Source organism: Podarcis bocagei, assembly GCF_964188305.1.
Source record: "Podarcis bocagei genome assembly, chromosome: 5".
NCBI lineage: Eukaryota > Metazoa > Chordata > Lepidosauria > Squamata > Lacertidae > Podarcis > Podarcis bocagei.
In genome coordinates, this window is record NC_138129.1 from 2,914,818 (window position 1) to 2,939,944 (window position 25,127).

Below are 25,127 nucleotides of genomic sequence, written 5' to 3' on the forward strand. Positions count from 1 at the left end.
GAAGAAAAGCCCTTGTCCCCCCCCCCCAGCCTTCAGAAGAGGTCGGGGGACAGACTGTCCCCGGACCTGGTCTGAAGTCGGTTTCCCTAGGAACGCATTAATTGATTTTCAATGCATTCCTATGGGAAACCGTGCATCGCAAGACGAAAAAACCGCAAGACGAAGAGACTTGCGGAACGAATTAATTTCGTCTTGCGAGGCACCACTGTACAAGTAAACCCAAGGCTACAGAGAAAAGCTGAAACATTATCTACGGGTCAGGGTGCCCGTTTCTGAAATATACCCACCTCTTCAAAATAAAAGAAAAAAAATCCAGACTCAATCTCAGCCAGTCTTTGCAACCTGGTGCTCTCTAGCTGTCCCTGAGCCTGTAAAATTACTGTATTTTTTGCACCATAACACTCACTTTTTTCCTCCTAAAAAGTAAGGGGAAATGTCTGTGCGTGTTATGGAGGGAATGCCTACGGGTGGCATGCCTACGGATTTTCCTCCTCTAAAAACTACATGCGTGTTATGGTCGAGTGCGTGTTATAGAGCGAAAAATACGGCACTTGCCTGAATAAAAATATTTCTTACTCACACGTGAGAGCCTCTGATTTTGTGGTTTTGGGCAGGAGCTAGGACTCAAGTTCCCACCATTCCTGCCCCCAGGTTCCCCACCTCCTGTGCCAGAGCCTGCCAAGCCGAACTCGATCCCGACGTGCTCGTGTTGGGGCAGGTGGGAGTTGCAGCCCATCGCAAGGAAGACAAAGGCGGCATGAAGGGGAGAGACTCCATCAGACAAGGCCTCCTTCCACCTGCCTTGCTCCACCCTCTAGTCTCTGCTTCTCAATTTGTATTATATTATTTTATGTACTGTGGCTTGCAGTTGTTTTACTGATTATTGTTGTTGTTGTTTAGTCGTTTAGTCGTGTCTGACTCTTCGTGACCCCCTGGACCAGAGCACGCCAAGCACTCCTGTCTCCCACTGTCTTCCGCTGTCTCTCTCACACTCCTATGTGGAAAGATAAGGGGGACAGTATGCCCCCCATCCAAAGTTTTCCCCACCACAAGTGAAAAACAGCAAAGGCAGAGCGAAGGAGTCTGGGATGTTGTTGTTGTTTAGTCATTTAGTCGTGTCCGACTCTTCGTGACCCCCTGGACCAGACCACGCCAGGCCCTCCTGTCTTCCACTGCCTCCCGCAGTTTGGTCAGACTCATGTTAGCAGCTTCGAGAACACTGTCCAACCATCTTGTCCTCTGTTGTCCCCTTCTCCTTGTGCCCTCCATCTTTCCCAACATCAGGGTCTTTTCCAGGGAGTCTTCTCTTCTCATGAGGTGGCCAAAGTCTTGGAGCCTCAGTTTCAGGATCTGTCCTTCCAGTGAGCACTCAGGGCTGATTTCCTTAAGAATGGAGAGGTTTGATCTTCTTGCAGTCCATGGGACTCACAAGAGTCTCCTCCAGCACCAGAATTCAAAAGCATCCATTCTTTGGCGATCAGCCTTACTGATTATAGTTTAGAAATTATTTATTGTAACTGTTGAATGGACTTCTGTTTAACTTTTATATGTTATTATTATTTAATACTATTCTAATGATTGTTGAATGTTACTTTTTGATGTAAAAAGGTAAAGATAAAGGGACCCCTGACCATTAGGTCCAGTCGTGGCCGACTCTGGGGTTGCGGTGCTCATTTCACTTTATTGGCCGAGGGAGCCGGCGTACAGCTCCTGCCAATCTAGCAGTTCAAAAGCATGTCAAACTGCAAATAGATAAATAGGTACCGCTCCGGCGGGAAGGTAAAGGGCGTTTCCGTGTGCTGCACTGGTGCTGGCTCACCAGAGCAGCTTCGTCACGCTGGCCACGTGACCCAGAAGTGTCTCCGGACAGCGCTGGCCCCCGGCCTCTTAAGTGAGATGGGTGCACAACCCTAGAGTTGGACACGACTGGCCCATACGGGCAGGGGTACCTTTACCTTTACCTTTAATGTTGTATTTTAATCTTGTTTTTAAGTTGTATTTCAATCAATTTGTTTTATACTTGGTATCAGCCGCCTTGAGCCCGGTCTTGGATGGGGAGGGCGGGGTATAAATAAAATTTGTTGTTGTTGTTGCAATGACTCCAAAGAGACTCAAGGTCATCAGATAATGGAGGCATATAATTCGGACAAGAAAATTGGTTTCCAGGTGGAAAAATCAAAATTAGAAACAGAACTAAGATTTTGTCAAAGATGTATAACTTGCTGTTGAAATGGAATACTCAGGATGAAACGGTGAAATCTGCTATGATTAAATGGGCACAAGATGTTGGACATAACATAATGATGGCTGACTGGGAACAGTTATGGACCACAGGTATGAAGTTTACGGCATGCAATGCCTTAAGAGAGAATATTATGAAAATGGTATACAGGTGGTACATGACCCCAGTCAAGCTTGCAAAAATCTATCATTTGCCCGATAATAAATGTTGGAAATGTAAAGAAACTGAAGGTACATTCTTTCACCTTTGGTGGACGTGCCCAAGGATTAAGGCTTTCTGGGAGATGATATATAATGAATTGAAAAAGGTATTTAAATATACCTTTCTGAAGAAACCAGAGGCCTTTCTCCTAGGCATAGTCGGCCAATTGGTGCCAAAGAAGGACAGAACTTTTTTTATGTATGCCACAACAGCAGCAAGAATACTCATTGCAAAGTATTGGAAGACACAAGATCTACCCACTCTGGAAGAATGGCAGATGAAGGTGATGGACTATATGGAACTGGCGGAAATGACTGGCAGAATCCGAGACCAGGGAGAAGAGTCGGTGGAAGAAGATTGGAAGAAATTTAAAGACTATTTACAGAAATATTGTAAGATTAATGAATGTTAGAATGATGTTGGATAGAAATTAAGTGGTGTTCAGCTGCAATACTATAAGGGAATATGAAAAATGGATTATTAATAGGTAAAAATTTAATGTTACAATATTTTAAGATTCAAGACTAGGATAAACAAAGAGGGTAAGGATTTGCTGAACCAACAAACTGAACTGGAATACAAAAAAGGGAGGCGTGAGGAGGTCCGGTAAACAAGCTAATGAAAAATAAGTAATGGAAAGATTGAGTTGTTTTTTAACCAATTTTTTTTTTGTATTTTCTTCTTTTTTCTTTTTTCTTTTTTAATATTTTGAAAATCTTAATAAATATTTTTAAAAAACAAAACAAAGAGACTCAAGGTCACTCCAAATGCAGTGGAAAGGAGAAATGCTTTATTGAAACAATGCAGGAAACGCAGTTTGTGTGTTTATGTGTGTGCACCCTCTGGGAAATGGCAAAGCTGAAGGGGACGGAGGAAATGCCACGATCTTGTGAGTGACAGGGTCTTGCTGGAATCCTCCTGCACTCAAAACCCAGTCTGTGTTTTCCTGGAAGGAGCCCGGCCTGATTCAAATGCATTGCACAGTTTGAAAGATGATGTTGTGGGGCAAATTGGTCTGGAACTAGCTGGCCTTTTCTGCGACTGCCCTTGCGCTCCACTGAGTACCTTCTGGTCTCCTCTTCGACTCACGCAGACAACACAAGCAGATCCTGCAAAAAAGGGTGAAACAAAGAGCTTCAGTTCTCATTTCTGGGACCCCCTCAGCTCTGGTCCAACGTCCTTGTTAGTGGACTCATAATAATAATAATAATATAATAATAATTTATTATTTGTACCCCGCCCATCTGGCTGGGTTTCCCCAGTCACTCTGGGCGACTCCCAACAAAGATTAAAAATACATTAAAGTGTCACACATCAAAAACTTCTTCCCATAAGAACAGAAAAAGAGCCCAGACTCTGGACCAGACCAAAGGCCGATCTAATCCAGGATAAAGCAATATTTCAAGACCAAATTCTGCATGACGGTTCCTGACATCAAGGGACAAATTTTTGTCTGTGTTTGGCTATAACTGGATGCCATTTTGAATCAAGATGGTGGGCTGAAACTTTCAAAACGCCAAATTTAACCAAATTTAAGAAACCATAACTGAAATTTGCATGACAGTTCCTGAGATCAAAGAGTTGGATTTTCTCCATGTCTTGATACGATTTTAACCACTGATTTCCAAACTGTACTTTTTGGTTTCTAAGAATTCTCAAAGAACTCCAGGCACTTTCTGCTAGTAAGTCAATTTAAAAGTCTTCAGGCGGCAAATGCTTCTTTGGGAATGAGCTTAAGCCTGTCGTGACAATTAAGCCTTGTGACAGAATACCGCCAGGAATGATCAGAGTTGGTGCACTTACTTCAATGACATCAATGTCAGCGTTGTCAAAGTCTATATTCAGCAACTTGGGGAGAGGAACTCCATTACCTAACACACCTGCAGCCAGAAAGGAGAAAAATATTAGTTTTCTAGTACGAAGGGGAAACTGTATGTGATGAGGTTGTCTCATCTTATTTATTTTGTACATGCTTCACAAATGCAATTTTACTGCTGATTTTCTGCTGTTTGCATCCATGGTATTTCCCCACAATGCTGGCAGTATAGATCTTTTTTGATAAATATTGTTTTGTTCTGATATCTGCCACAAAATATCACCTGCAGAAAGAGGCAGATTTGATTATTCCCTCCGGGAGGGAAGGAACGAGGGATCCCAAAGGTGTGGGAATGTTCAGGGATGCAGGAGAGGATATACTGATTATAGCCTTTCCAACTTGTGTTAACAAGTTCACAATTTAGCAGAGTAACATTCCCCTTTTTAAACTTGCAGCGGATGCATTTGCTCAGGCTCACTAAAGCCTCTATAATAACTGTTCTGGTATTTCCCCCTTTTTCCCTCATAAAAGATAAGACACGACACAGTCTTCTATAAAAGTATAAAAAGGTTTACTCACACATCATTCTATTCACAATCGGATCCCAGAAGGCAGACTTAGCTTAGAAAAGTAACATATACCTAGAAACTATCTAATAAGGAGACAGTCTCTTTGTTCTCTCTCGGCTGGAAGCATCTTTGGTTAAGCAGATGTTGCTTTGATGCTTGTAGTCAGAGAGAGAGAGATGGCTGCCCTGCCCTGTGCTTTTGTTGTTACCTGCACAGGTGAGGCCACGCCCACCTCTAGTCACATGCAGAGGAAGTCTGTCCCAGCCCAGAAGGAAACAGGAAGTTTACCTGCTGGCTGGACAAACATTCCTCCCCTTGTGTAAACATTTTCACTCTAGGAATGTTGTACTTGACTGCTCTTGTGTTTCACATCCCACAAAAGGGAAACGTAACAAGATATGGGAAGACCAATAGGTCAGCACCTTTCGGGATGGGAGAGCCTTCTTTTCCAGGAGTGATCTAAAGCTTTCAAATTCTGTGGGATCCCTAAAGCAGGTTGTAGGAATCTGGCTACCTGTCCCTGGTGTCAGATGAGCAGCAAGATTTGTGCAAGCGGCTTCTACAGAAATTGGGAGTTTCAGATTTCTCCTGAAACCAGGAAACCAGAGCCTCCAAAATGTACTGAGCTGTAGCAAATATGAGCTGGGCCTTCCAAGAACAAATTTCTCTATTTTGCATTCTTTCTGGTTCACACCTGCCCCTATTTTAAGGTTACCAGATTTTTTTCAATGAATCCGGGGACACTTTTCAGCTTCAGCAGGAATGTTAGGATTTTGTATGGGGACTGATTTGTTAATCTGGGGACTGTCCCCAGGAAACAGGGACATCTGGTAACCTTATCCTATTTATAAAAAATGATAAGACTGTCAACGTTTCTTGGAATAAGTGTTCCACTTGGGAGTGGAAGACCTTTGCACATTTATGAATGATCCTTGCTGTTTTCTGTCAAAATACTGTCCAGATTGCTATTACACCTGCTGCTAAGCTGGACCCCTTCACGTCCGATCTTCTTCTATGAAACAACCTACATTTTCCCATCATTTTTATTTTTTATTTTGCAACCAATCACCTCTCTAATTATTTCATTTCCCTGAGCTGTGGCTCTTCTCCATCCCTGCAGCAAAGCAATTTTTATTCAGGGATCCAAAATCAGCTCTCTGAGCAAAAGATGTCTCCGGGACAACAGACTGAACTGCCCATGGCTTGGCACGCAATTAGTTCCGCTCTGAATTTTCATGCAGCACAAAAGAAAGTTGTTGGAATGTCAAATCACGGTTTTGTAGAACGTCCTTACCATTCATAGCGGGAAGGAACGCAACATCAAAGATCTTGCTGACCAGCCCCTCCATGAGGGAGACCTGCGTCAACAAAAGAAGTGATTTTCAGTTCAGTTGATAAGTTTATTGTTCTCATCAAAGAGCATGAGAAACCTGTAGCGATAGCATCAATAAAATTATATATATACAGCCATACCTCAGGTTACAGACGCTTCAGGTTGCATTTTTTCGGGTTACGGACCCACCAGAACCTGGAAGTACCAGAGCAGGTTACTTCCTGGTTTTGGTGGTTGCGCATGAGCAGAAGTACCGTATTTTTCGCACTATAGGACGCACTTTTTCCCCTCCAAAAATGAAGGGGAAATGTGTGTGCGTCCTATGGTGCGAATGCAGGCTTTTGCTGAAGCCTGGAGAGCGAGAGGGGTCCGTGCGCACCGACCCCTCTCACTCTCCAGGCTTCAGGAAGCTATCCCAAGTCTTGCAAGCCCGGCGGGATGTCCCGCGGGCTCGCAAGGCTTGCGGGCAGCAGCCTGCACCCAAAAGCTGGGGACAGCGGGGAGGTGCAGAGCCGCCACCCCGCTATTCCCCGACCTGATCTGGAGGCTGGCGGGGGAGAAGCAAGCCTGCTTCTCCCCCCCCAGCCCCACAAGCTCGGGGGATAGGGGGATGGCGAAGCGCCGCCATCCCGCTATTCCCCGACCTGATCTGGAGGCTGGGGGTGGGAGAAGCAAGCCTGCCATCCCGCGATTCCCCGACCTGATCTGGAGGTTGTGGGGATGGTGGGGGGGAGAAGCAGGCTTGCTTCTCCCACCCCCAGCCTCCAGATCAGGTCGTGGAATAGCGGGATGGCAGAGCGCTGCCATCCCGCGATTCCCCGACCTGATCTGGAGGTTGTGGGGATGGTGGGGGGGAGAAGCAGGCTTGCTTCTCCCACCCCCAGCCTCCAGATCAGGTCGTGGAATAGCGGGATGGCGGAGCGCTGCCATCCCGCGATTCCCCGACCTGATCTGGAGGTTGTGGGGATGGTGGGGGGGAGAAGCAGGCTTGCTTCTCCCACCCCCAGCCTCCAGATCAGGTCGCGGAATAGCGCGCCATTCCCGCTGTCCCCCGACTTGGTTTGGAGGCTGGCGGAAGGCTTCCTCCTCCCCCAGCCCCGCAAGCTCCCAGAGCGATGCCAAAGCTGCGCGCAGCTTCGGCATGGCTCTGAGTCCCGTTCTGGGGGAGGGGGAAGCTCAGGCTTCCCCGCCCCAGCCCCGCGCCTGGCGGGGGGGGATAAATTTTTTTCCCCTTTATTTCCCCCCCCCCCAAATCTAGGTGCGTCCTATGGACCGGTGCGTCCAATAGTCCGAAAAATACGGTACTAACTCGCACTTTGCACATGCGCAGAAGCACCGAATTGCAGCCCGCATGTGCGCAGACGGGTTGCGAACGCTGTGGGTTGTGAACGTGCCTCCCGCACAGATCACATTCACAACCTGTCCACTGTACTGGTTATACTGTTTTTATGTAGTGTTTCCATTTTTATGATACTATTTTATTTATTCATGTTGTATATTTTGCACACCGGTTAGGAATTTTAAAATAATAAGTGGAGAGCTGGGAAGCAGAGTTCTCTCCATCAGCTCTGCTGTCACAGGTCAGCCCCATCAGGAACTACAGCTTAGAAATTGGTGCCTGAGCTTTTATTTCTCCTCTTCCCTCCTTGTCCCTTTTTCCTTGTGTGTCGTGTTCATTTCTCATGCTTTTTAGATTTTAAGCCTCTGAGTAGGGACCATCTTGCTTTGATTGTACGTAAGCCACTCTGGGAGCCTTTTTTGGCTGAAGAGTGGGGTACAAATGTTCTGAATAAATAGATAGATATAACATATTCTTACATCAAATTTCCCAATGGACGAGGAAGCCACTGAGAGATGTGACCTGCAGAAAAAGAAGAAAAAGTGAGAGCTGTCATTGAGGATTCAGCCAACCTTAGTTGACTCCAGGGAGGGAAATAGAGATCAGATGCAAAAGGCCTTTCCCACATCCCCTCTAAAGGGAGGAAGCACAACTCAGGGAAGGAATGAGGAGTGAGATCTTCAAGTGTTCTTTTTATTAATAAAAACCATTTTAAAACAAAATAGGCTTCTAAGCAGTTTACAAGTTTAAAAACCAATTGCACAAATGTTGAAATATAAACTTCCATAATTAAAATGTGTAACAAAACAATCCCATTATAACACTTAAAATATAAGTGCCCATAAGTTAAGAAATGCCACACTTACTTCTCAAGAGCAACGCTGATTTTCAATTTGTTGTCCTCAACGGAAAACGAGGCCAGCAAAGTTGTGTCCTGCGGTGAAAAATGGGGAAATGGTTCGTTTCTTAACCAAGCCCTTCCTGATTCCCCGTAAGCCCTAGAAAAGTCTGGGTCCCCTAACCATGACTCAGTGACTCGAGAGTCACCCCCTGTCTTGACTTTCCCATTGCAGGGCCACACCGGTGGTGGCTCCATCGCATCTTCAATCTGTCCATATCACGCTGCCAGAGTCAGATAAATACTTGCCAAATGGCCATAATTATAGTGTTTCTAACACTACTAAGTTCCTCAGCCGGAGCCTGAAACACAGAATGTGCATCCCAATATAACCCAGAGGGAGGGAGTGAAAGTGGGAAGGTGTGATGCCGTCATTTCTCGATACTCACAATTTCCAGGGTGCAGAGAGATTGATGAGCGTCATTTGGCTTCGACGCCAGTATTTCAGCGCTGGCCATGAGGTGGATCAGGCCCTTGTCTTTCTGCAGCTTCACTGTTGGAACATCAGGGACCGACACCTTCAGAAGGAGGGAGCGCGGCTCTGGGAACATCTGGAACACCTGCAAACCACGTTCGCTTTGTTACTTGCTTGTTGCGTTTATAGCCCACCTGTGTCTGGAGGGCACCGGGTTGGGGAAGCCTGCTGTAGATCTCCCTTAAAATCTCTTGAGACTGAAGTGAAAGAATTTATGCAGGGCTAAAGGTCTAATGGGTGGTTTTCTTCGAATTTATGATACCTGTACAGGTATTTTTGCAATGACATCTTAGTGGCAAACAGTCCTTTTGTTCTTGCAGTTGTTAGTTATGTTTTATGCAGGAACCAGGCAATGGAGAATCTTCTTGTTGTTTTTAACTGGGTGCCAATGGAATTATTGCAGCGCCCTTTGCGCAGCTTTCCCCACCACCGGAGGCTGCTTGGATTCCAAAGTTCACCTGTGCAGGTAAAACTAAGCTGAAGCACACCAGGCTGCCCCGGGCAGAGCTCAGATCCGGGCAGCACAGCGTCAAGTGAGTGGACTCACCGAAGGAATCAAGGCCCCGAGAGTCGATGTCGTCAGAGGAGGAAGCTCAGGGAACTGGGGAGAAGGAAGGGGGAAAGAAAATGGGCAAAAGATAACGCAGACTCCCCAGCTCTTTGCTAGTTATTTTACTTCTTCATGCAGTGCACCGTTAACCTATGGAACTCCCTGCCACAGGAGGCAGTGGTGGTGACTAAGGTGGAAGGCTTCCAAAGAGGATTGGACAGTGATCCATGTGACGGTCACCTCCAGGCTTGATTATTGTAACTCACTCTACGCAGGGCTGCCCTTGAAGCTGACCCAGAAACTCCAGCGGGTGCAGAATGCCGCGGTGAGGCTCTTTACAGGGTCCTTGCCACAGGATCACATTCTCCTCCACCTCCTGTAAACCCCACAACTTCCCAGTGACGGACATTAGGCTGAGAGGCAGTGACTGGCTCAAGGTTACACCAACTGGGCTTCACAGCCAAACGAGGATTTCAACTCTGGTCTCCCAGTTACTAGTGTGACACTCTAATCAGTACACAAGATACACTCTTGCTGAATTTTTTGGGTGGAGAAGTGCTTCCCAAAATCAGAGCAAAGGTGAATTTCAAAGGAATGGTGTGCTCCATTCACATACTGTTTTGGGGAGTACTCAGTAGCTTCACATTAAAATGAGAAGTGGATTTCTGCACTGCAGAGTGCCTTGCCTTGCAACTACATAACCAAAAGCAAAGATTTGGCACTTGGGACGAGGCAGGCGAATTTGGAAAACAAGGGTCTAGTTTTCTGAATTCCCCCCTGTTATGTACTGAGTTGAATAGGATACAAAATGCAGCAGTCTGATTGGTCCTAGAACAATAGGGTCCAGAATGCAGCAGTCTGATTGGTCCTAGAACAATAGGATCCAGAATGCAGCAGTCTGATTGGTCCTAGAACAATAGGGTCCAGAATGCAGCAGTCTGATTGGTCCTAGAACAATAGGATCCAGAATGCAGCAGTCTGATTGGTCCACAGAAGCCACCCAATCCAGGTAGAAATGAATCCGCAACCTGATTGGCCTACAGGAGAATGCCAGAATTAGCCAATCACGTGGGGCCCACTGTGTAAATAATGTATATAAAGCAGACATTTCAGGGGAACTTCCATTCCTCCTCACCATTATGAGCTGAATGAAGAGCAGGAAATCCACTCTCGACTCCGAGTAGATTTCACCCCCTGTGCCTTCAGCTTCCCGCCCTGGCTGGGAGGTGCCCAGAGATCCCCCCCCCCCAGCATCCGCTTCCCAACTCACCATCCCATCCGAGATGTCGATGTTGAGGGCCTCTTGCTTCTGCAGAACAGCCACGACGGAGCTGAGGAAGTTCACCGAGAGCCCCAGCTGGGAGTTGGTTTTGTCGGCCATGGGGGGCATGGGGGGCATGGGCACCCTTGGCGGCATTGGGGGAGCTTCTGGCTTCCCAAGCGGGTAGTTGAGGAGGGGTCCGGCCACCTGCCCAACCACAGTCTAGAGGGAAGGAACAAGGATGTGAAGCAGGCGGTCCCATTTTGCTGCGTGCATGATGGGATGGAATCCTAGCTTTGAGGCGGTTTTCAAGGTCATCTACGAAAGGTGGCAGGTGGCACTGTGGGTTAAACCACAGAGCCTAGGGCTTGCCGATCAGAAGGTCGGCAGTTCAAATCCCCGCAACGGGGTGAGCTCCCATTGCTCGGTCCCTGCTCCTGCCAACCTAGCAGTTCGAAAGCACCTCAAAGTGCAAGTAGATAAATAGGTACTACTCTGGCGGGAAGGTAAACAGCGTTTCCGTGCACTGCTCTGGTTCGCCAGAAGCGGCTTCATTATGCTGGCCACATGGCCCGGAAGCTGTGCGCCGGCTCCCTCGGACAATAAAGCGAGATGAGCGCCGCAACCCCAGAGTCGTCCACGACTGGACCTAACGGTCAGCGGTCCCTTTACCTTTTTAAGGAAGGTGGCAGGAAACACTAGTCTAATAATCCTGGCAGCTTGAAGGCCTGGGTGTGAAATTTCCCAGCCTGGCTCATCCCCACAGTCAACCCAGGCTTTTTGCCCAGAGCTGCTAAATTTATTGGGGTGCCAGTGAAGTCTTGCACTGTCTTTGGCTACTAACCACAATGGCTCTGTTCTGCCCTCCACAGTTGAAGGCAGCGATGCTTCTGAACACCACAGGAGAGGAGAAATTTGCTCTTGCCCTTGGGTCCTCCTCGTGAGTTTCCCAAAATGGGCATCTGGTTGGCTGCTGTGAGAACAGGACACTGGACTAGATGGGGCATGGGCCTGATCCAACAGGCTATCCTTATGTTCTTATTTAAGAGGGACATTATCCCATTATCCTTTGCCAAAGGGCAAAAGATGCCATGCAACGGCATGGCATAAACAGCTGCCCCTTCTGCATCCAAGGCTGGGACATGTCCTCAGGCAATGCAACTGGCCCAGGTGTCACAAATTTGTCCAGAGCCAGCCTGGAAGGAGATCTGTGACTTGAAGCGCTACTGCAATGCGCTCTACGTGGGGCTACCTTTGAAGGTGACTCGGAAACTACAACTAATCCAGAATGCATAGCTAGACTGGTGACTGGGAGCGGCTGCCGAGACCACATAACACCAGTCTTGAAAGACCTACATTGGTTCCCAGTACGTTTCCGAGCACAATTCAAAGTGCTGGTGTTGACCTTTAAAGCCCTAAACAGCCTCAGCCCAGTATACCTGAAGGAGCGTCTCCACCACCATCGTTCTGCCCGGACGCTGAGGTCCAGCGCCGAGGGCCTTCTGGTGGTTCCCTCATTGTGAGAAGTAAGGTTACAGGGAACCAGGCAGAGGGCCTTCTCGGTAGTGGCACCTGCCCTGTGGAACGCCCTCCCAGCAGATGTCAAAGCAATAAACAACTATTTTACTTTTAAAAGACAACTGAAGGCAGCCCTGTTCAGGGAAGTTTTTAATCTGTGATATTTTACTGTATTTTGGTTTCTATGGAAGCCGCCCAGAGTGGCTGGGGAAACCCAGCCAGATGGGCGGGGTACAAATAATAAATTATTATTATTATTATTATTATTATTATTATTATTATTAATACTTCAGGCTGACCCCGTCAAGGCAAAGAACTGCTTATCACACCCCTTTCCTAGGGCTCATCCTCACCGCACCTGAACATCCATGTTTTCTGCTTTCCTTTTGTCCTCTGCTGACCTCCACAGGTCCATACCTGACCGCTTTGTGCACAGAGAACAAAAGTTTTGAAACCTGGAGTTAGGGCTTCAATGGATTTATCTTGGTTTTAATTCCCTCCACCCGTCTGTCTGCTTGTGGACCTGCCCCTCCTTTCTTCATCGGTGCTTGTACACACACACACACACACACACACACACACACACACACACAACAAAGCACATGCACCATTTGTTATCACTCCCCCCCCCCCAAAAAAAAGCATGCTGCAAAACAGGAATAGAGAAGATTTCCACCCGGAAATAGACAGGCGGGTTTAAGGCATGGGGTTCCCAAACCCTGAGGAACTTTGTGCATTGTGAACCCCATTGACTTCCTTCCATCCCTTCCACCTTTGTGCTTAGATTTCCCTCTCTCCATCCCCAGGGGAGAGAAAGAAAGCTTTGCCCTCCCCTTGGAGGAAGGGAAGGAAGGAAAAAGAGACACAAAGCTTCTCTCTCACACACACACCTGGAAGCGAAAGAAGGAATGGCCTCCCCAACACTCCCCACCTCCTTGTTTAAAGCCCTATACAGCCTAGGACCCTCGTACCTACAGGACCCCCTCTCCTGGTATGTCCCACGGAGGACCTTACAGTCTTCAAACAAAAAAATCTTGGAGATCCTGGGCCACAGGGAGGTTAGGCTGGCCTCAACCAGACCAGGGCCTTTTCAGCTGTGGCCCCGACTTGGTGGAACGCTCTGCCACTAGAGACCAGGGCCCTGCAGGACTTGACATCTTTCTGCAGGGCCTGCAAGACAGAGCTGTTCCACCAGGACTTTGGCCAAGGCACAGCCTGACCCCCTCCTTTGGTAATCTTCACAGAACTCTAGCCCAATGGTTGCCATTAATTTTATTCTGAATTGATTTTATTCTGAATTGATTTTATTCTGAATTGATTTTAGAATGTATTTTAATTAATTGATTGTGATTTTTATGTTAGCCGCTCTGAGCCCCGCTTCTGCTGGGGAGGGCGGGATATAAATGAAATATTATTATTATTATTATTATTATTATTATTATTATTATTATTATTATTATTTGCCCAGCTGGAAAACTTGTGCATGCCATTGATATTGTACACATCTGATTTTTCTGAAAGAGCTAATAGCATGTCTTTGGGGAAGGTGGACAAAACACAACTCTTTTTGGCTCTAGGCAGCCACCGCCACAACCGCCTACCGACCAGAAATGAACAGGGTCACTCCCAGAAGCGACAATGAGGACTAGAGTCCTACAAAGGAGGTGGAGGCAGAAGGGAGGTGGAACTCAACCAAGCAGAGATAGCGGAGGAAGTGTCCACCAGTGTGACCTCACCAGCAGATTCTTAAGATCGCTTTTCGCTTTACTACCAGTTAGCGAAAAGATGGGAAATCAAAATGCCATCCTGGCAGTAGGAATGTCTTTTGTTCTTGCAAAATAATGAGGGAAGACGTAGGGCACAAAATGAATTAAGTGGAGGTGCAGACGGACCCCTGGACAAACTGGCCCTTGGTCCACGAGTCCCTCCCATACCTCAGCAAGGAGCTGTGATTCCCCTTCCCCAAATAAGACCCAATTTTCATGCCTCTGCTTTTTTTGCCCTGTTTGGAGATAACCTTTTGGAGTTCTTCACAGTCTGAGTTTTCATAATCCGGTATAGCTGGGCATCATCTGCAAATCTTTTCTGACACTTGAAACAACTGCAAAATTTTATCTGAGACTCTGAGGAAGAAGGACCTGGTGCCTGCACCTTGCCCTTAAGCCACCATCCATGTTCTGTGCTTCTCCAGGATCAAGGCTCTGAAACATACCCTGGGATTCCTGAGAGCTGCGACAGGGTTGTGGCTTTCATTTAGCAAGACTGAAAGTTTGAGACTCTCTGCCTTAGTCTTTGGCTCATGACACCCAATGCATCCATGTTCCCTGGCTTTCCTATCCATTGCCTGATACAGTGGTACCTCTGGTTGCGAACGGGATCCGCTCTGGAGACCCGTTCGCAACCTGAACAGAACAAAACCTGCATCTGTGCATCTGCGCATCTGCACATGCGCAGGTTGCGATTCGCTGCTTCTGCGCTTGCATGTGACGTCATTTTGCACGCATGCGCAAGCGGCGAAACCAGGAAGTAACCCATTCTGTTACTTCCAGGCCACTGTGGGACGCAACCTGAAAATCCTCAACCTGAAGCAAACGTAACATGAGGTATGACTGTGCTTTGCAAACAGTGACAGAGGAAACTAATAGGACAAAGGATTCATCCCTCTCCCATTGTCTTCCTCTCTAGTGAATTCAATAAAAGCAGAGCAAGGAGAGCCAGACTCAAAGCCCACTCCCATGGCGGAAGTTGGCCAAGACCCACAGTCAAGCAAAACAGGTGACTTTGCGGAGTCCGAGCCAATCCACGCAGGGGCCACCCCACCATCAAGATCCATCTCAGCAAACTTGGACTTACATTCAAATCAATTTCCAGGAAATGTCCCGTCACGAGTGGAAGGCTGGAGACAGTGTACTGGACACTTCCCAATATACCCAGAGGGACCAGAGCTGGGAGGAAAGAGAAAGGGAAGGAGGAAGAATTTAGGATTTCTCATGCTTTGGATTGTCAATAGCTCCCCAGGCTTCTCATAATCAGGGGATTCTGACTTAACATTAGGAAGAACTTTCTGATGGCAAGAGTCGTTTGACAGTGGGATAGACACCCCTGGGAAGGTGGTGGGCTGTCAGGTGGCCAAGAACACAACCCCACAGCAGGTTGCCAGGAACGGATAAGACGAGGAAAAGTTCTGACCATCTGCTTTTTATTCAATATTTACGGAGAGAGGCTTGGAACACAGCCTCTTGGAATAATGGTGTTGTCCTGAGTGACTCTCCACCCCATTTTCCTCCCACTTCCTTATTCATCACCATCTCCTCTACGGGTAGTGCTGAGGGTCCTTTGCTTCTGAGCCCTTGCTCTCCTACTTTCAAGGCTCGCCGGGTTCTGGGAGCGGAGATGGTGGTGGTCTGGAATGCTTTCCAAAGACACTGTGTCTGTCAGCTGTCGCCCTCCTGGTGGTTCTTCTTCTTCCTCCACCTCTCCCATTATTTCCCAGCTTTCCTCCTCATCTTCCTCTGAGATGTGACCTCCCTCAAACCCCTGCTGTAATTCTGAACTATCTTCTTCTTCTCTGGAAGCGTCAGGCTGGGGAGGAGGTCTTCACCATTCCTCCTCTGCCTGGTCCCTGACATGGACTCCCCTTCACTGGATGTGATGGCCTGGGACTTGGGCTCAGACTCGGAACCAGAGGAGTCTCAGTCCGTGCCGGATCCTTTGCCTCAGGCATCACCTGAACCAAGTCTGGGGCCTGATCCTGAAGAGTCTCAGTCTGCACAGGTTCCCCTGCAACAAGCACCAGCTGGGCTGAGTCAGGGGCCTGATCCTGCCCTGGCTCCAGATGCAAGGATGACCTCGTTGCCTCCAGCTGGGCCATCGCTTACAGCTGCTCCACTACCGGTTGGGTCAGGGGAGGCTGAGGTGGCCCCTGGGTCTAGTAACCTGCCGACATCTCCCCAGCTGCAGAGACACAGGTCTGAGAGAAGGGGAGACCTGAGTACTCGCAGGAGGAGTGCTCACCTTTGGGTGAGACAGGGAGGTGAGTCGCCAGGGGATCAGGACCGCTGTTACCCTGACAGAGATAAAAGGCTGTCGGACCCCGCCCCAGGTTGCAGGAGCAGTGAGATCATCCATATGAAAGAATGGGAAGACAGAAGGAACCGCAAGAGACACTTACAGTTCACAAGTCCCAGCTGATCGTTCACTAGACCCAGGGTGATGTCTAGGACTGGACACAGCTGAAAAAATCAATGTTCTAATGAGATATTTCTGGCAAAATGTCTGGAATCAAATGGTAATACATGCAAAGCAATTGTGCTTGCAGTTATTTATTTTTTCTTCCTATTTTAAGTTTCATCAAAGACTATCTCTTTTTTATTTATTTTTATTTATGCATTTTCCAAAATTTAATACGTGCATCTTACAATTCTCTTTATTCATCTCATTTCTCCAGACATCAAAGACTTATCTCACAAGGGCAGAGTTTGGTCCCCAAGCCAGGAACTACACTGAATTTCTACATTTCTATCCTAATGCATTTCCTGAGCCAGATCCCATTGCACATTGGATGATACCTGCCCTGGCTGATCACTTACCAGTTCTGGAAGGAGCTTGTTAAGGACACGTGCCAATAAATTATCCACAATAGGGAGTAGGCTGGAGCGGGGGGGGGGGAGAGAGAGAGAGAAAGGAAAAAATTATCCCCCCAAAAACCACCCAAACAGTGTAAAAAAGAAGTAATTAAGTATTGTCTGCAGTCTTAAAAACAAGCAAGATGTGAATGAAAACCAATGAATTTGCTTGACTGATTTTCAGTCCTGAACATAGATGGACATGAAAACTGCAAGAGTGTTACCGAAATTCTCAAATACCCCTAAGCATGAGCAAAGGGAACTTTCTCCTTTGCAAACCAGCTTGGGTTTAAAGCTGGTCTGCAAAGGGGAGTGCTTCATCTGCTGCTGTGTCAAAGTGACCGAAATATACTCAGAGTCAAGAGCGGATTTCATGCTCTTTATTCAGTTCATAGTGGTGAGGAGGAATGGAAGTTCCCCCAGAATGTCTGCTTTATATACATTATTTACACAATGGGCCCCACGTGATTGGCTAATTCCGGGATTCTCCTGTAGGCCAATCAGGTTGCGGATTCACTTCCACCTGGAGCTGGATTGGGTGGCTCCTGTGGACCAATCAGACTGCTGCATTCTGGATCCTATTGTTCTAGGGCCAATCAGACTGTTGCATTCTTGATCCTATTGTTCTAGGACCAATCAGACTGCTGCATTCTGGATCCTATTGTTCTAGGACCAATCAGACTGTTGCATTCTGAATCCTATTGTTCTAGGACCAATCAGACTGCTGTATTCTGAATCCTATTGTTCTAGGACCAATCAGACTGCTGCATTTTAGGTCCTCTTCAACAGTGCATAACACCCACCCAGGGGATATCAGGGGAAATCAGGATCTGGCCCACCAACCTCATCCCTGGAATAAATAAGGGGAGTCGCTCCATCCCAATGCCATAAGATGTCAGGTGCAGCTCACCCTCTAAGGAGCCTGACTTTAATGCCTCCAAGAAGGGTGTCACAATGGTCGATCACCAGCTTGGGGTAGCCGGTGCCATCCATGGTCAGGCGGACAATGGCCGTGAGGTTCACCTCCACTGCGATGTCAAGGAACCCAAGGAGGCTGCATTGGAACGAAAAGAGATAGTCTGGTGAAGCTTCTTTGCATAATGCTTTTAATAGCCTTCCCCATCCTGGGGTCCTCCAAAGGTTTTGGATGACATCTCCCACCATCCCCATCATCATACAGCCATGCTGACTGAAGCAGCTGTGGTTCCAAACATCTGGAGGGCACTAGGTTGGTGAAGGCTGCTTTTAAGTTGTTGGGAGGAGGTTGCACTTCCCACATCTGTAAGATGAATGAGCCAGTTGAAGCTTTTTCATTGGAGGGGGGTCTGTTTGGGATGCCACCACTAGGTGAAGCCCAAGGACCAGCGAGCCTGTCAAAGGCCTTTTCTGTTGCATTCCCCTCGTAGTGAAACTCTCTGCCTCTGGAGATCCATCACTCATATTGTGGCTATTGAGCACATATTTTTCACTCAGCCGTTGAGGTTATTGCCAATTAGGCTGAGGAAAACTGGAAAACAGTCTATATGGAATGGTTCCAACTTGCTGTTTCAAGGTTGAAGATGATTTTTATGTTACATTCTGTCATGTGTTTGACAATTTGATTTGTGAATTGCTCTGGGGGTTTCTAAACTAACCTACTATATATTGCGGAAAGCTGTTTGTTGTGCATTCGGACACTTCGTAAGATATCATAACCGAATTTATCATGGTAGTTCCTCAGATCAAGGGACAGGTTTTCTTCTGTGCTTGAATACAAATGAGTGCCAGCTTGAATCAAGATGGAAGATCAAACCTTTCAAAATTGCACTGATTTTAACCACTGAGGTTTGTTTGTTTTTTTCTTATAATTTCCAAGCAACACTGGGTACAAGGCTACTGGTCATTGTGTGGAGTGTAAATTGACCCTTTTCTGCACTGCAGCTAACAGAAGAACAGAAGAAGAGCCCAGATGCTGGATCAGGCCATAAGTATATCTAGAGCAGAATCCTGTCTCCCTCGCTGGCCAATAACAGATGCATTCAGGAAGCCCACTGCCAGGTCTTCCTGAAAGTACCCACTCCCATGGTTGCTCCCTCCAAACTGCTATATTCAGAGTCATTCTTCCTCCTAGCTCCTGAAAGCGAGTCCAGAATGAAGACCATCACCACTCAAGAGCTGGAGGCTGGAGGAGTGCAAGTAGCCCAGTGTAAACCTCTGGCCAGTCTAAAGAGCAGCTGGTATGGTGCAACTCCTCCTTCCTGTACCATATGGTTAAGAAACTAGGGATCCTTTGGGCAAACAAGATCCTCTGCAGTAATGGTTAGAAGAAGGAGTGTCTCCACCCCCATCGTTCTGCCTGGACACTGAGGTCCAGCGCCAAGGGCCTTCTGGCGGTTCCCTCACTGAGAGAAGCAAAGCTACAGGGAACCAGGCAGAGGGCCTTCTCGGTAGTGGCGCCCACCCTGTGGAACGCCCTCCCATCAGATGTCAAAGACAAAAACAACTACCTGACTTTTAGAAGACATCTGAAGGCAGCCCTGTTCAGGGAAGTTTTTAATGTGTGACATTTTAATGTATTTTTAATCTTTGTTGGAAGCCACCCAGAGTGGCTGGGGAGACCCAGCCAGATGGACAGGGTAAAAATAATAAATTATTTTTTTATTATTATTAAGAAGAAGAACCTCAACCAGAGCCAGGAAGCTGCCGGCAACATGTGCATTAAATTGCAGGGGTCAAGGTGCTTTGCTTACCTCTTACCGTTGAGCGCTACCCTGGTATATAAATCCAAGTGGACTCCAATTCCAGGCAAGAGTCTAAGGTTGATCCTGGGAAGGGTCAGCTCCACAATTCGTAGCCTACAAGGAAGAAGCAGGCAGTGAGGCCGTCCAGACAAAGCTCTCTCTTATGACCCACGAGAACCACCCTCTAAAAAATGGATGTGGACACATTTGGACTGGAGATCAGAAAATCGTTTTTACCTACTAAATGTAAGCATGCAAGAAGAAGACCCTACTGGATCAGACCAAATACTCCTGTAGATGAGCATCCTGTTTCCCTAGGTGCCTCCAGGAAGCTCACATCCAGTGTTTTACCAGCTGCACTGGCTCCCGGTGGAATACAGGGTCAGGTTTAAGGTGTTGGTTTTGACCTTTAAAGCCCTATGCGGCCTAGGACCCACGTACCTACGGGACCCCCTCTCCTGGTATGCCCAGCGGAGGACCTTAAGTTCCACAAATGACAACACTTTGGAGGTCCCAAGCCTCAAGGAGGTTAGATTGGTCTCAACTAGGGCCAGGGCCCTTTCAGTACTGGCCCCGACTTGGTGGAACGCTCTGTCCCAAGAGACCAAGGCCCTGCAGGACTTGACATCTTTCCGCAGGGCCTGCAAGACAGAGCTGTTCCGCCTGGCCTTTGGTTTGGACTTGGCCTGACCCTTATGTTTCCCTCCCCTTATGGTCTTGATTTATCGGCTACTTTAAAACGAGGCTGCATTTTAAATTGCATTTTAACCTGTATTTTAAATTGGTTTCTTTTCCCCCTTCTCTTTCCCCCCCTGTAATGTTTTTACTGTGATTTTATTTATGTTAGCAGCCCTGAGCCCGGCTCTGGCTGGGGAGGGCGGGGTATAAATAAAATTTATTATTATTATTATATTATTACAGGTAGGGCTTGGAGCAGCAGTCAACTCCTGCTAGTGGTATCCAGAAACTGGCCTCAAGGGTCATGCAGCTCTCCTCTCACACTGGAGGCAGTTTGCAGTCAACATGGCTATGCAGGAGCCATTGATAGCCAGTCAGCTTCGATTAGGTGCTCCTCCAAGACCCTCAATAATTTGAAAGTGGTCCGTGGGAAGAAAGGTTTGGGAACTACTGGTGTAGATAATATTTTACTGGAAGATGAGAAGGGAAAAAGAGCTGCCTGCTGGATCAGGCCCAAGGGGTCCCACCTCGTCCAGCATCCTGCTCTCATAAGAAGCATCCCATAAGATGCTTCTTATGGGAAACCCACAAGCAGGATCCAGGCACAGGAGCCCTCTGGCCTCCTGCAATTTGCAGCAACTGGTATTCAGAAGCAAGGCAACGCAAAGGCCCAAGGCAACGCAAAGCTACTTACAAACAAACAAACCCGCCACACAGGCTGGATCTACACTCACCTTTTAAACGTTATGAGAACGGTATTAGGAATATCGTTCTAAAAACGTCAAAACAGGAAACATTCTCTTTTGCTTTCTCCCCGCTGCCTCCCTGGTTTCTGGTTGCTCTGCAGTGCCCTCTGGTGTCACATTTTGATAACGTTGAAGAGCAGAACGTCATGTGGCTATATGGTTATTGGAACCATTCCTTAACTCTTTCTTAGCATTAAAAACCATGAGTGTAGATCCAGCCACTAAAACTACACTAAAACCAGGGGGGACAACACATTGCAAACATCCTACCCACTTCTAAAAGGCCACAGATAGTTAAGGGAGGTTTCTGCCTGGGAAGAGCATTCTACAAACAGGGAGCCACTGCAGAAAAGGCCCTGTTCCCGTGTGGCCACCCTGTACAAGCCACCGATTAATTGTTGCAAGGATTACGACTCTCCTGCTTACCCTGTGAGTCCCTGGACAGTGCTGAGTAAGCCTCCTTCTCCCAGGATGCCAAGCACGCCTCCGCCTCCAAGAAGCCCTCCGTTGCCCAGGAGGCCCCCATTGCCCAGGAGCCCGCCACCGCCGCCCAGAATCCCTGCAGTGCCAAGCAGACCTCCACTGCCCAGCAGGCCTCCCGGAGCTAGCAGCCCACTAGCACCCGGACCACTACCAGCCCCGCCATTGCCCCCAGGAACCGGAGGGGCAGCATAGGCAGCTTGCATCCCCACAGGGTCACCGCCACCTCCTCCGCCACCAAGCAAGCCTCCGGTGACCCCACCCAGGAGACCCCCGCCGGCACCACCACCACCAAGGACGCCTCCCAGAAGGCCACCACCACCACCTCCTCCGAGTAAGCCCCCAGTGACACCTCCCAGGAGACCACCACCACCACCGCCACCAAGGACGCCACCCAGCAAGCCACCGTCCCCGCCGCCTCCGACTGGAAGTTCTCTCATGGCTCCTTGGAGGGCATTGCTCTGCGCCATTGAGCTGGAGACGGCTGTGGAAGCAAGTCGGAAAAAGAGGTCAGGGCAGACAGGACGGTGGAGCCGGAGGGTTTCCCTGCTGGGTCTCGAGGGAAGCTCTTCCACGAATGGCACATGCTGGCTGGGTTGCAAAGGGCAGAGCTCAATGGGTTAGATTAGGGGCTCCCAAACTCCCCCCCCACCCCGGTTCCATAAACTCGGCTCCAGGGCCCCCTGCCCTACAAAAACAGCATTATTCAAAATAGTGGCTTGCGTGACCTGCTAAGGAAGAGAGAAGCACATTATAATTCAGCAGAGATGGGGTGGGCTTTGCTTCTCTTGAGTGGGGGGGGGGGGAGAGCTGGTTACGATATTCTGTTCCACCTTAACAGATGTGTGGAATTGTTGTATGTCACATGCCTGTTTACACTCCAGCACAGCTTGCTGGGAACTTCCGTTTCGTGTATAGCTTTTGCTTATGCCCTTTTGCTTGGACACAAAGGGGAGAAGACATGTTTTCTTTGTCCTGAAATAAACTGCTTGTAAATATGCTTTACGCAGCCTCTATCTGCCCTTCTGTTGCGAAGAGTTTTTTTACTCTGCTGGCTTGCGTGCTCAGCTTCTGAAGGATTCTGAAGCTCAAATCGCAGTTACATGCTGATCCAAGGACCGGAGATCTTCCGGCTACCGGCCGGTGGGCTGGAGCCAGCTGGGGGCCTGCCAGTTGCCCCCGTTTCCTTGGAAGCATCCCAACAGAGCTTCTGTATATGCAGTTTTGGAGCCCATGCTTGAGAACTAGCAACTTATATCCCAGCTCAACCACTGAGATCACCGGCAGGAACATCCCTAGTGAGGCTCGTTTGACAACAATGAGAAACCGAGCCTTTAGCGTCATCAGCCCAGGGCTGTGGAACTCTCTGCCACTAGAGATTCGCCAGGCGCCTTCTGCGCCACCTTTTAACTGCCTGCTGACAACTTTTCTGTTCATCCAGGCCCAGGCAGGTAATTAAGAGTGGATTACAGGTTTTTTGTTTTCTTAACTTTGCTGTTTTTAACTTATTGTGCTTGTATGGTTTTGTCCTCTTTTTACTGTTAAAAACCTCTTCTATATGTTTCTGCAATACAGTGGTACCTCAGGATGTGAACAGGATCCGTTCCAGAGCCCCGTTCGCATCCTGAATAGAACGTAAGATGTGACAGCGTGTCTGCCCGTGCGCGGGTCGCGTTTTGCTGCTTCCGCGCATGCACGTGACGTCATTTTGAGTGTCTGCGCATGCGTGAGTGGTGAAACCCAGAAGTAACACACTCTGTTACTTCCAGGTTGCCGCGGAGAGCAACCCGAAAGTGCTCTACCTGAAGCACATTCAACCCGAGGTATGACTGTATAGCAGCATATAAATATTTTTGTAAACAAACAAAAACACATAACACATGAATGTCTTGTCTGCATTCATTTTTTGGCCCACATTCAGCCAACGCTGCCTCACTCTTGTCTGAACCCTTTGAGGTTCGTTGCTTTGCAGGCTCCCGAATGCTCTGGAACTCGACCCACTCCTTAGAGTGACTGCAAAGCTCACCCAAAGTGAAATCTTACACGAAATACTGGGAATTCTGGCTCAGCTAATGCAGCCAAGGAATTTTGGAAATGTTAGTAAGGTCAACACTTTCCTTAGGATATTTGCACACCCAGAATTTCTTAGGATAGGAGATAAACTGGTGGACCTTGGTCTGTGAGGTCCATTCCAATCCTAGCATGGATAGACTTACCGTTATGCAATACGCCCTTATTGACCCGGATGACAGCATCTGTTGGAAGCAGCTGGCTCTCTGATCCCATCAGCAGGCAGCTGAAGATGGCAACACACCAGACGGCTAACATCTTGGCTGAAGCCGCCACACCTGCTGAGATAATTTTATTCTTATTCATTGTTTTACCTTTCTTGCAACCCACTTTGAGGGTTGTTGTTGTTGTTTACAAGCAAGCGGAGCATTATTTATTTATTTATTTATTTTACAAAATAAACTCATTAAAAGGTAAATTGGTTAAACTCTGCAGAGGGTGTTCTTGCAGACCAGATCTGAGTTACCTGAGTGCACCTCTCTGAAACTAAGGGCTAAAGGAGAGAAATCAGCCCTGCTTCCGCCAATTCTCGATCACGGAGAGTGTTTGGTGCTGTCCATTGCCTCCTTGGGCTTGCCTTCTCCTGGCTCTGAAAAAGCAGAGGTGGCAACGGCCATTTATATCAGTGGCGAGCGGCGGGGCGGGCATGAAACCAGCGCCAGGGACGTGGAGATAACGGGCTCAGTATGCGGTTTGCCATATTCCAGTAAAAATAATTATTTGCAAATCTGGAACGGGAGTTGAGCAAGAGGGATCAAGTGCCCTCACTCCAGGTTCCAGGATGTCTTTCTCTGCGTTTGGCAGGAACGATGGAGGAGGAACTGTCTCTCAGCCCACAGGGATCCTCGTTTCTGCAATCTCTTTCTGCTTCGAACAGGGCAGGCAAATAGTTCTCGCCTTTCAGGGCTTATCTAGATAGATCTCATTGTGGACAGCGGCACATTTCGGTAATTTAAGACTTTGGACTTTATGGTCTTTGTAAGGTCAGGAGTTTTATTTCACTTACTTTGGAATATGGTAAGTCAACTCTGCTGTGCTTGGAGGCCTCCTACGCATTCTCCAGGTGGGGACCAGGACTTCTGCGCTCAATTAATGCCCTGATGGCACTGCTGATTATGGAGATTAGGAAAACAGTGCCGGTGCTCCAAGTCTCATAGAATCATTGGAGTAGAGTTGGAAGGGACCCAAGAGTCATCTAGTCCAACCCTCACACTGCTTTATATTCAGAGTACAGTCGTACCTTGGAAGTCAAACAGAATCCATTCCGGAAGTCCGTTCGACTTCCAAAATGGTCAGAAACCAAAGCACAGCTTCTGATTGGCTGCAGGAAGCCCCGTCGGATGTTCGGCTTCCAAAAATATTTCCCAAACTGGAACAGTCACTTCCAGGTTTGCAATATTCGGGAGCCGAAACGTTTGAGAACTAAGCTGTTTGAAAACCAAGGTACAACTGTATTGGCTCTCCTTAACAAACCACATAGTGATGGAAGGACCCACTGTTTGCATAGTTTTCTGGTTAAAGGTTTTTGCTTTCACCAGAGAGCTGCTTACTGGATATCATTGCATGTTATTACAAAAAAAAGATGGAAAATTCAGGACTGATAAAA

At 47.9% G+C, this 25,127-nt stretch overlaps 1 protein-coding gene across 2 annotated transcripts; it reads right to left on the bottom strand.

The window, feature by feature from the left end:
- Positions 1 to 3,201: 3,201 nt before the first annotated feature.
- LOC308588053 (BPI fold-containing family B member 4-like) lies at positions 3,202 to 24,111 on the bottom strand. 2 transcript variants are annotated; one of them, XM_081196246.1, is made up of 16 exons: positions 23,988 to 24,111; positions 23,668 to 23,799; positions 21,398 to 21,935; positions 19,557 to 19,661; positions 17,738 to 17,881; positions 16,792 to 16,852; positions 16,374 to 16,434; positions 15,056 to 15,147; positions 10,694 to 10,906; positions 9,421 to 9,474; positions 8,788 to 8,958; positions 8,367 to 8,434; positions 7,980 to 8,022; positions 6,123 to 6,186; positions 4,247 to 4,323; positions 3,202 to 3,552 (listed from the first exon to the last, which is right to left on the bottom strand). In XM_081196246.1, the coding sequence occupies exons 2-16, from the start codon at positions 23,777 to 23,779 to the stop codon at positions 3,529 to 3,531; spliced, it is 1,827 nt and encodes a 608-aa protein (XP_081052372.1). In that variant the 5' UTR covers positions 23,780 to 23,799; positions 23,988 to 24,111; the 3' UTR covers positions 3,202 to 3,528. The 2 variants fall into 2 exon arrangements, with proteins under 2 accessions (XP_081052372.1, XP_081052373.1); XM_081196247.1 differs by having other exon boundaries at positions 23,668 to 23,802.
- Positions 24,112 to 25,127: the final 1,016 nt, after the last annotated feature.

Excerpts from the sequence above, each read along its gene's own strand:
- LOC308588053 (XM_081196246.1), bottom strand. The coding sequence starts at position 23,779 with ATGTTAGCCGTCTGGTGTGTTGCCATCTTCAGCTGCCTGCTGATGGGA. Across the intron at positions 9,475-10,693 it reads TCGACATCTCGGATGGGATG|TTCCCTGAGCTTCCTCCTCT; the intron begins GTGAGTTGGGAA and ends CCTTCTCCCCAG. Across the intron at positions 4,324-6,122 it reads GTTCCTTCCCGCTATGAATG|GTGTGTTAGGTAATGGAGTT; the intron begins GTAAGGACGTTC and ends TTCTGGCTGCAG.